This window comes from Cherax quadricarinatus, chromosome 38 (assembly GCF_038502225.1).
Source record: "Cherax quadricarinatus isolate ZL_2023a chromosome 38, ASM3850222v1, whole genome shotgun sequence".
Lineage (NCBI taxonomy): Eukaryota > Metazoa > Arthropoda > Malacostraca > Decapoda > Parastacidae > Cherax > Cherax quadricarinatus.
Window position 1 is genome coordinate 5,336,146 of NC_091329.1, and position 12,051 is coordinate 5,348,196.

A 12,051-nucleotide genomic window follows, 5' to 3' on the forward strand; every position below is an offset into this window, starting at 1 on the left:
TTATTATTTTTATTATATTTAAATAACCTTTATAATTCATGCATAGGAGTTACACTTAGTAAAACAATTGACCTTTACTGGGGAGGAGAGTACAGGGGTTGCCCCTTCTCTCCCTCATGGTGCCTTTACCTATACAGTCAAACCCCAAAATTTGTGAGCTTCACTATTGGCGAGCTTCATAATTCACAAGATTCTATTAAACATTTTCACCAAAGGGCATCTCATGAATGGTTTTGATTATATGTAAGTTTTCTACTGTACACGTTCTGTTTTTTGCTTGTTCCTTAATTGAAAACTAACCATAGGCTTTTGTTTAAAATTTGCACTCTGGCTTTCTTCTGCCCCAGATCTCTCTACATCTTCCAGTTCAATATTAATTCTTTCGTTTCAAATTGTCGGCAACTGGTTTGCTACTTCGTTGGAGCTGATCAACATAATCGAGCTTTCAACAAAGAGATCCTGATTCACCTTGTCTCAAGGACCTCATCATTGTCTAACCTTCTGCCTTGTCTCAGCATTGCTTCATGATCTGATGCTTTTTTCCCCAACCCTTTAAAGCAATACCTTGATTTCAATGGACTCTTGATCCATGTAATTGAAGTTACCCTTCCCTTTCCTGGATCCAACATGAATACTTCTCATATCTCAGATGCTCCACCCCTAATGGCATGATTGTGTTTCATCATATAAATGTCTATCCTTTTCCCTTCCCAGTCTTTTCTTCTTCAAGTACCTTTGCCCATGCAGTCTAGTCTGATAACTTTGCACATGGTAGCAACTTCATGTGTTTCCTGTTGTCATTGTTGTCAGTTCTGTCAATTTAATTTTTGTTGAATGTTGTCCTGCCTCCAACTGCACCACTGATTTTGAACCCGACTTCTCTGACGAACTCTCTAGCTATGATTTTTGCTCTTGTCCTACCCATCCTACACAGTCAACCTCTAGTTTTAACCATAGTGGTGATAACTTCAACCCACATGTTTATGTAATCCCCTTTCTTTTGCACCATTTGATATGCTGTACATAATATTTCATTGATTCATTGGTGACTTGTTCTGGAAGGGAAGAGGGCAGTACTGAAGCAACAAAATACAGCAAACAAGCTTGCAGCTTGGCATGGATGGATCAGAGGACAAGGAATCTGGAGACTAACTATATTAGTTCACTGGCAGCATTTATGTAGTCTCGGTACCTGACCCCTCTGTCTCTTTCCTCACCACCACTATTCAACACTCCATCCATCACCTCACATGACAGACTATCATACTTCACGACTTAAGAAATTGTAATGACACGATTGCAAACAAACCAATGCGACGGGTTGGAGTTTTGAGACTCTATGACTGCAGGTTCAATCCCGGCCGGGGGTATGGTTTATCATACTTCACCTCATCACCCCTTAATGATGGGGGGAAAGAGATGCTGTGATGCTGGTAGAAGGCTCTTGATTCAAGGAATTTTAGCTATTCTCTTTCTCAGATTTAAATTTATTACCTCCCATCTCTCAGATGCAGTATGACCCCTACAGGCCTTAACACTTTCTGACAAATATAATAATAATAATTCACTTCATCAACCATAACCAGCTAGTGGATATTTTGTAAAAATAATAATAATTTTTTTAACACTTCACTGTCTCCCACCTAGGTAGGGAGACCTGACAAACAAGAAAACCATTTCACTGTCACCTATTTGATCACTGTCTTGCCAGAAGAGTGCCAGTATCACAGTTCAGATGCCTCTCCAAACTGTAACATCCCCACTCTTCCTCATTCAGAGTGCAGGCACTGTATTTTTCATCTCCATGACTCAAGTCCAGCTAATAATAATACAGTATATTAAAAATACTTTATTTGTATGTGATGCATAGCTTGTACAATGGATGACGGATGTACAAATGGCAAGCCCCTGGTTATGCAGCACACTTCAGCAAGCTAAAACCTGACATAGGGTTAATACAACATGATAGAACATAAATATTTTACAGATATGTTTACAGAGATGTTAATAACATATTATACATAGAAAAAATAATTCTAATGAATAAAACAAATATACATGAAAGTAGATTAAAAGTGTAGCATGGTACATGACAAACCTGGACCAGTCTTTAACTCACCCTGACCAAGCAACATTTCAAGCCAGAAATAATAAATCTGGCTGCTTGACCATCTTTTACAGTTATATTGTGTAATATATTTATAGAATGTTGGCCATTTACTAGTTTCTGTATCCTCCCAGTCTGGCTCTCTCATCTGCTCCGGGATTATTCTTCCTGTGTGCTATATGACCCTTATGGGTTTAATAATAATAATGATAATAAAACTTCATTTCTATAAGTACATGATACAACTTATACAGTGCCTCCCCATAATAATATATTTATTTTTACCATATGTGATTAAACTACAGAAGCAAACTATACTGTAATTTCACACATAATTGCTCTGAGCTATATTGGAACACTGTACGACCCTGGTGGGTTTAGTGCTTAGTTTTGATTATAATAATAATGAGCTATATTGGTTTAGAACTTCGTGACTATAACACTGTGCATGAGTTTTTAAAGGCAACATCTCATTTTAGGTTTAGAGCTTAACTTGATTATCATTATACTGTAATTGAAAACAACAGTTATGTTGAAATTTTGTGAAGAGCTCTTGACCCTTAGAGGGTCCTTGATGCCAGTGAGGGGCTCATGATCCAAGGAATTGGACCCATCCTTCCCTTGGATCAATCCTGAATGCTTCCTATTCCCTACAGGTGTCATATGATTCCTATGGGTTTAGTGTTCCCATGAATGTAAAACAATCCAGGTACTGTATTAAATAAAGTTGAATAAATGCATGAATAAATATAGGTTGAGAGGCCATAATGCTCTTCATCTGACTAATAATAATAATCTTTATTTCTACAAGTACATGTACAAGGTATACAGGCCTAGCTGACATCAGTGACATACTACTATATAGAATGCCACTTGTTATGCAGATCATTTCGGGCAAATTAGGTCAGTTTGTCCCCAGGATGTGACCCACACCAGTTAGCTAACACCTAGGTAACTTTTACTGATACGTGAACAGGGACAACAGGTGTCTTAAGGAAACATGTCCTAATTTTCCACCCTTACCAAGGATCAACCCCTGGACCTCAGTGTATGAGCTGAGTGTGCTAGCAATCCCTTCAGGACTCCTGAGTAAAGTTCATATAGGTCCCATCAAGGGCTCTTGATGAAGGTCCTTCAAGAGAAGTGTCAATGCTAGTGAAGGCTCTTGATCCAAGGGATTGGAGGTATCCCGTTTCCCTGAGTTAAACCTAGATGCAATCTATTCCCTAGGTATTGTATAGTCTCTTTTGGATTCAGTGCTTCCCATACTTATGATAAAGAGAGATGACAGTCGAGACCCATGTTGCAACTGGATCCAGCGAACTGCGCCTCTTTGTGGAGAACGACCCCTCAAGGAAGGTTCCTTGATGTTGGTGAGGGGCTCTTGATTTAGGGAATTGGATCTGTGCTCCAGTTCCCTGAATTAAGCCTGAATGCCTTCCACATCCCCCCCAGGCGCTGTATAATCCTCCGGGTTTAGCGCTTCCCCCTTGATTATAATAATAATAATAATGTGGAGAACGACGCCTTTTGAGTACCTTAGTTTTCTCAGTACATGATTAAGAGTCTCTCGGGTGTTGGAGAATTTGATGGTGAATGGGTCAAGGATCCCAATGGAAATAAGTCAAGGATCATGATGGAAATATGTAACTTTGACTTTTATGGGTTATCCTAGGTAATTTACTTTATGTACTTATATGTACCTGTGCCTAAATAAACTTAGTGACATTGGTGTAAGTAACACGAGGTGACGGTTAGGTCATCTAACAGCCTGTCACCAGTCACACATGTAAGTAAGATTATTTAGGAACAGGTATACATATGTACAATTATCATATATAGTGTGAATCACATATGATAGCCCAAAAAAGTCAGTACTGCTGTGGCAATCCCTTGTGGCCTGGTGGCTAAAGCTCTCGCTTCACACGGCAAAGTCTGGGTTCGATTTCCATTGAGGGTAGAAACATTGGGCGTTTCTTTACACCGGTTGTCTATGTTCACCCATCATTGAAAATGGGTACCTGGGGGTTAGTGGACTGGTGTGGGTCGCATCCTGAGACAAGGACTTAATTTGCCCGAAATGCTCTGCGTAACAAGGGACTTTATATATAGTAGTATGTCATTCATGTCAGCTAGGCCTGTATACCTTGTACATGTACTTGTATTAAATAAAGATATTATTATTATTATGGCTTCTATCGAAAGGAAGAGGACATGAGGCTGCTCCAAGGATATAACCCTTCAAGGGAGGTTCCTTGATGCTGGTGAGAGGCCCTTGATCTAGGGAATTGGATCTGGGCTCCAGTTCCTTGAATTATACCTGAATACCTTCCATATCCCCATCCCCACAGGCGCTGTATTATCCTACGGGTTTAGCGCTTTCCCTTCATAATAATGTGAAATTTTAAGGACCCCAATGACCTTTTTGGGTTATCCTAGGTAATTTACACATATGTTACTTTGTATGATAATTTGTGTAACTGTATTTAAGTGTATCTGTAGCTAAATAAACTTATTTATATTTGCACTTACATGTACCAGTACATAAATAAACTTACTACATTGTATTGCTTCAGCCACAGTATCTCTACCATTAGGTATTAGCTAAAACATATTAATGAGCATAAATAAGCAGCGAAATGGCTCAAAATTGTGGGATAAATATTGTGAGAGACAAAGTTTAGAAGATGAAGGAAAGTGGTGAGGTATTATTGGAACTGTTGACATGAAGGTTGTTGAAAATGGAGGCAGTGCCGCGCTTGCCTATGTTAGGCTTCGAACTCAAGTCCAGCGTTGAAAGTGTCGAATTTGGCCCCAAGCTGAGACAGGTAGGTTAGAGGAGGCACTGTGTGTGAGGGAAATTGAAGGTGACATGGGGTGTAGTGAGTGGCAGCAGCTGGAAGAGGAAGGAAGAGAGACTCTTGATGAATCATGGACGCTGCCTCACACCCGTCTTCACATGACTGATGAATTTCACTCTTCTCTTATCTCTCTCTCTCTCTGTCTCTGTCGTTGCTGGCTTTGTCTATCTGCATCACTTCCATCTCTGTGTTAGTGACAGCACTCAGAGATGGATATATTATGCTGTGTGTTTGGTACAAATAAACTTGTACCTCATGAACCCCCCCTGACCTAGCATCTCCCTCTCAACTTTAACAAGTTTTATTCATCTTAATTTCACATACATTGGTTTAGCATTTGCTTTGTTTAATATAATAATGAATGAGTATAAATTTACTGTTTTACAAGTGCTCTATTTCCAAAATGGTGACTTAAAGTTTTACATAACTGTAGGTTTTCCATGTTTGTATAACAATATATAACAGTAATATCATAAAAAAATCTCTCTTCACTTGGGTTTATCAAGTGAATAAAATAATGATGGAATACCACAACTACGTATAGTACTTTAGAGTATGTTTTTTTTTACCCCGTTTTTAATGTTTGTACAATCTGCCTGAAATGCCTAGGCATACTAGAGGCATTCTTTGTAATTAATATTTTATAATATGTAAACCACACATTGTAAGCTTTGCAAAGAAAAGTTTTCATTTTCATTTCATATTGTGTTTGCTAACATGATCGTGTTAATTTTTAACCAATGCATTATATCTTATATAATTTGTTGACTGCAGACAACATTGTTTATAACACTACTGTTTAACACTTCATTTCTATGTAAAAAATATATGGGTTAATATTTAACTCTGGGTCAGAACTCTGCATTTAATTTAATCTGCATGACAGTGTCTTCCATTGCAGACACTGCAAGGCTCCAGGCGGACATCAACCAAATCTTTCAGTGGGCTGCAGAAAACAATATAAAGTTCAACGATGAGAAATTTCAATTACTCAGACATGGTAAACACGAGGAAATTAAATCTTCATCAGAGTACAAAACAAATTCTGGCCACAAAATAGAGCGAAACACCAACGTCAAAGACCTGGGAGTGATCATGTCGGAGGATCTCATCTTCAAGGACCATAACATTGTATCAATCACATCTGCTAGAAAAATGACAGGATGGATAATGAGAACCTTCAAAACTAGGGAGGCCAAGCCCATGATAACACTCTTCAGGTCGTTTGTTCTATCTAGGCTGGAATATTGCTGCACACTAACAGCACCTTTCAAGGCAGGTGAAATTGCTGACCTAGAAAATGTACAGAGAACCTTCACGGCGCGCATAACGGAGATAAAACACCTCAATTACTGGGAGCGCTTGAGGTTCCTAAACCTGTATTCCCTGGAATGCAGGCGGGAGAGATACATGATTATATACACCTGGAAAATCCTAGAGGGACTAGTACCGAACTTGCACACGAAAATCACTCACTACGAAAGCAAAAGACTTGGCAGACGATGCAACATCCCCCAATGAAAAGCAGGGGTGTCACTAGCACGTTAAGAGACCATACAATAAGTGTCAGGGGCCTGAGACTGTTCAACTGCCTCCCAGCATACATAAGGGGGATTACCAACAGACCCCTGACAGTCTTCAAGCTGGCATTGGACAAGCACCTAAAGTCAGTTCCTGACCAGCCGGGCTGTAGCTCGTACGTTGGTTTGCGTGCAGCCAACAGTAACAGCCTGGTTGATCAGGCTCTGATCCACCAGGAGGCCTGGTCACAGACTGGGCCGCGGGGGCGTTGACCCCCGGAACTCTCTCCAGGTAAACTCCAGGTAATAAGCAAGTTGTTCATAGCCACCTGTCCAAAATAGCTATTTCTTACTCATATTGTTATTTTAGAGATGCATTTACTTCATCATGAAGTAAGATAAGATTTTGTTTGGATTTTTAACCCCAGAAGGTTAGCACCCACGATAATCCAAGAAAGGCAGTGCATCATTGAGGGACTGTCTTGTATACATTAGGGTCCTCAGTCTTGTCCCTCAGGATGCAACCCACACCAGTTGACTAGCACCCAGGTACCTACCTATGTGAACAGGACAACAGGTGTAAGGAAACACGCCCAATGTTTCCACCCTTACCAGGGATCGAACCACAGATCTTCAGTGTGTGAAGCAAGTGCCTACCAGGCCATTGACCACCATAACAAGCCAGTCTAATCTGATAAATAATTGTATATTACATGTATACAATATTCAGGCACAGTGTAACCCGATTGTCATTTACTGTCATTCGTATTGCTCGGTGAATTGGGGAATTGTCGTAAAAGTAATCACAAGTATCATTCACAGCAGATGTTACTCCAGTGAGGATGCATTTGTGATCATTGTGGGACAGGTAACGAGACTTTGTAATTGGCTGGATGCATTGTGATGATTGTGGGACAGGTAACGAGACTTTGTAATTGGCTGGATGCATTGTGATGATTGTGGGACAGGTAACGAGACTTTGTAATTGGCTGGATGCATTGTGATGATTGTGGGACAGGTAATGAGACTTTGTAATTGGCTGGATGCATTGTGATGAAACACTAATGCTCCTAGGAGCATTTTGCCACTAGTCATTTTGAACAAGACTAGTGGGGTGAATTGATACATTTTTATAATTTTATCAGCTATATTAATAATGATAATTTCTACAAATACATGTACAAGGTATACAGGCCTAGCTGACATCAGTGACATGCTACTACAGTAGACCGTTATATTACACTGATTTATTTTCCATGTTTTGGTTATTGCACTATTGAAAAATTACGGCTCAGTTTTATACAACACTTCATAACTTTACACGGTTCCATTTGCTGGCTGTCACCTTTGTTGTGGGGCAGCCATACCCCTACACTCCCACCACCACCATCCCAGCCTTCGTGAATAAATGTTCAGTTCCATTCTGCCTTAGGAGCTAGCTGTTTGTGAATTGTTTTGATCTGTTAATTGCCATATCTTGTATCTGCCCAGCAATCATAGCACCCAGTAGGCATACCAGTGTTGCTGAAAGTGGCAAGAAAAGGTATATGTGTTATTATCTCTTAGTTAACGAAGAAAATAGAAATATTAGACAAGAGACAGCCTGTGGCAGTAATGAAGTATCACTGTGCAGCTAAAAAGAATGAGGTAAATTTGTGAGTTTGTATGATGAATAACTGACTTGACTGATTTACTGACTGAATTAAAGTTAGACTTTTTCACTGAAGAGGATCCTGAAACGGTGTCAGTTGTATAATGTACTGCGGGGTAAAATAGAACAGAAATCCATTACAGAATTTATGCACACTCCAGCACAACCATCGACTTCAGTACCAGAATCTCTACCATCCACCTCAGCCAAGTAGGGCCACAGCATAACTCTCCACTCTTCACAATCATCCACAAACACCAGCACCCACAATTTAAGGTAAGAAATATTATTATTTCTGTTGCATTTGTAGTCTTAAGTAGTAAAAACAACAAAATACATCATGGCAATGTACTACAATTACATATTCACTTTTATTTTGTAAGATTTGGAGGTCTAAAAAAAAGTTGTTTGGCTTTTTTGGGGCTCCGAGGAACATAACCCTACTTTTCCCATAAGTTCTTCAGTTTAACTTACATGGATTTACCTAACACTACATTTTCAGGAACGTAACTACTGTGTAATATAATGGTCTGCTGTTTATAGAAAGCCCCTTGTTATGCAGATCATTTTGGGCAAATTAGGTAATTTTGTCTCAGTCACCTAGCACTTGGGTACCTGTTTTACTGAGAGGGAACATGGACAGCAGGTGTCTTAAGGAAACACATCCTGATGTACTAGGGATTGACTCCCGGACCTCAGTGTGTGAGCTGAATGCGCAAGCAATCAAGCTACTTTACAGCAAACTCTCCACTTCCCTGAATATAAATAGTCAGACATACATTGATGGTGCGAGTTGAGACAGTCTGTGCAGGGCAGCTTATTCAGCATTTCCAGTTGTATAAAAAATTATATACAGTAGAACCCCTGTATCCATTGATTCGGTATCCGCAGTTTTAGTTATCCACGGTTTACTGTGGCCAAAAAATGCCTCTTAATTTTGCATAATAATGGCCCCAAAGTGCAGTTCATCTAAGCCTAAGAGAAGCTGTGAAGTGCTTCCCATCAGTGGAAGTGATAATTTTCTACTTATTTGCATAATTTATCAATTAAACTTTATAATAAGTATGTATAGAACTTGTATATAGGGTTTGCTACTAACCACAATTTCGGTATCCATGTCAGGTCCTTGGAACACATTCCTGCGGATACAGGGGTCCTATTGTATTGATAGAAAGCCCAGTTGTTTATTAAACATGAAATTGGCTTTATATTTTGATCCTCCAACTAGGGTCCTTAGTAGAATGTACAAATGAAAGTAGGAAAGAGTTATGATGGGTAACAGGTCAGATAATGGTAAAACTCATGTCACTGCATTGGTAGATATTTTTTTTTTAGTACATACTTTTAGGTGCTGATTGTAAACCAAGAAAGCCTCTACACCATAATTTGTAAATTGCAGTTAGATTGCATCACAAAACTGGTGCTCCACAGCAGCAGTCTCCATGTCATTTGGCTAGCACTGTTTAGTATAAAAAGTTCTCTCCAAAATTTGAATATTGTTTTCCCTAAATCTAATAGTCTTAGAACATAATCTTAGTCAGGCAAGCCACCAAATTACTGTGTTCATAGACCTAAGGATTTTTTGTATAATCTTTCATTGAATTTACCTGATACTGTACTGTTTATCACTCCTAGCTAGGATAGTCACTCATCTACCAAAACTGTTTTTTCTTTTTTTCTTTTTTGCTCAACTTATTTATAGGGGAGTCTTTGCGTTTTTTGTATATGCTGTTTTAAACAGCAAGCACTTTTTCTGTTATGTGACTCAAGGTCATCTCTTCTTTTTCTGTTTGCTGGTGGGAATGATCTGGAGCTTTTTCCTAGCAAAAAAACATTTGCTGTAATTTGTTAAAAAAAAAAGTGAGGTATTTGGAGAAACTTTTTGAGGCTGAGGTGAAGAAAATGCCAATTTCCTAACACTGCTTGGACCTGCAGGTGTTGATGTCAGAGTTATAGCAGTTGGTGAAACCACTGCCAGTGAAGCTGCAGTTGCTGAGCTGGAGGATGGTTTGTTCTTGACAGTTGCAGCTTCAGAATTAGTTGAAGTTTCTATTTCTTGGTTTCAGGTTTTAAGAGCAGTAATAGTGTATGTTTTTGATCATTATTCTACTGTTTTAAATTACTGTATACTGTTTTTCTTTATTTGCAGTATATTCGTGACCATTATAATGAAGATCCTGATAGCTACAGTACAGAAATCCATGAGTTGGAAGCATTGCGAGCAAGTGCCACCCATGCTCCACATGATTTTACAGGATGTTCCATTCTCAAGAAATACTATTGTCAGCTGCACTTCATCTTATCAAGGTTTCCACTCAGTGAAAACCCTTCAATTTCCATAACATTCAATTGGTAAGATTTTTTTTTAATATTGGATGTGTGGAAAATATATTACATTGGAGTAAATATAATACTGTAAAAAGTAGGAAATATAACCAACATGTATGTTTTTAAATGTGAGACTTAACAGAAAACAAAAACTGTATCATAAATTGTGGCAAATATGTAGAATGAACTAGACAATGTTATGAAAAGTCCTGAATATTCATATTTAAACTTTGTTCCTCTTACAGTATTGATTTTTTATTAATTTTTAAATTGTCATTCTTATTCAGATAGTTGTGATTATTATATTGCAGGTATGATTTATACTCAAGTGTGGTGTATAATGTAACAGACATTAAATATGAGATGGCATGCATTCTATACAACATAGGAGCTCTGCATACAGACCTGGGAGCCATGGATGCAAGAAACACTCCAGATGGCATGAAAATCAGCTGTACACATTTTCAGTGTGCAGCTTGGGCTTTCCAGGTAACTTCTGGCCTGTATAGTCTGCTGTTGTAGTATTTGCTTATTTTTAATGTTTTTTTTTTATTTTGTGCCAGCAAAAAGGAACAAAAACACAAGTCAGAAGAAAGACAACCCAGAGGAGAAAAAGGAAAGAAGAAAGGGGAAGAAGAAGGAGAAGAAGAAAAAGGAGGAATCAGGTTAGGTCACAGGTGTTCTGAAGTTTGGAGCATTTTACAGTGCAGTGGGAAAGGAAAGCATCTACAGAGACAAAGCCAGGACTAAAATTCATACAAGGAAAGTTGTGCATTAGGGTGGATTCAACCAGACGGCGACTGGTTGAATCCTCCCTAATGCGCAACTTTCCTTGTACGAATCTTAGTCCTGGCTTTGTCTCTGTAGATGCCTTCCTTTCCTACTACATTGTACAATGCTCCAAACTTCAGAACACCCATGACCTAACCTAATTCCTCCTTTTTCTTCTTCCCTCTTCCCCTTTCCTCTTTCCTTTTTCTCCTCTGGGTTGTCTTTCTTCTGCCTTGTGTTTTTGTTCCTTCATTATTTATTTTTTATTATTTCCCTCCCTCTGTGTTCTTGGTCTTATCCTCTGTGGGCACCTAGCTCTATTGCAGTGCTCCCCTTTCTTAGTATTTGACTGGCTCCTCTTCCTTACTTCCCCACTACTACTACCACTTCCTGCTTATATATACCCTTCCTGCTCTACTTCTCGTTAGTGTGACTTCGTAAGTGGTCCAAGTCAGACCGAAACGTTGTTGTAAGTTCCTCTCTTCTGTGTGCGGGTTATTTGTGTATCGTTCCAGTCACAGTATTGTGCCTTTTTTGTTATTTATAATATTCATATCATGAGTCATTAAATATGCACTAAAACATTAGCAAAACATGAGAAAATTTAAAAAAAGATCATAATTTGCTAATGCTTTGTTGTATTTCTGATGACTTGCTATGGTTTGTATATTGTAATGCCATGTTCCAGAAATGTGTTCTGAGGGTGATTGGTTTGTCACAGAACTTGTATTATGCACTTTAATGAATGTCCTAAGATTTGAAGTTTGTCCCATGTAATATGAATTACAGCTGCTTAATTTTTATTTAATGGGA

General features: G+C 38.7%; 1 protein-coding gene across 5 annotated transcripts in view; it reads left to right on the forward strand.

Annotated features, from left to right (window-relative positions):
• Positions 1–4,783: 4,783 nt before the first annotated feature.
• mop (tyrosine-protein phosphatase non-receptor type protein myopic) overlaps positions 4,784–12,051 on the forward strand; it is a 54,551-nt gene continuing 47,283 nt past the window's right edge. For 4 of the 5 annotated variants that reach the window (XM_053782344.2, XM_053782343.2, XM_053782346.2 and 1 more), the window contains exons 1-3: positions 4,784–4,935; positions 10,289–10,491; positions 10,779–10,956. In XM_053782344.2, the coding sequence (XP_053638319.2) occupies positions 4,849–4,935; positions 10,289–10,491; positions 10,779–10,956 (468 nt within the window). In that variant the 5' untranslated portion in view covers positions 4,784–4,848. Of the gene's footprint in view, positions 4,936–8,284; positions 8,416–10,288; positions 10,492–10,778; positions 10,957–12,051 lie in introns of those variants that run through there. The other variant, XM_070092036.1, reaches the window with a different exon arrangement.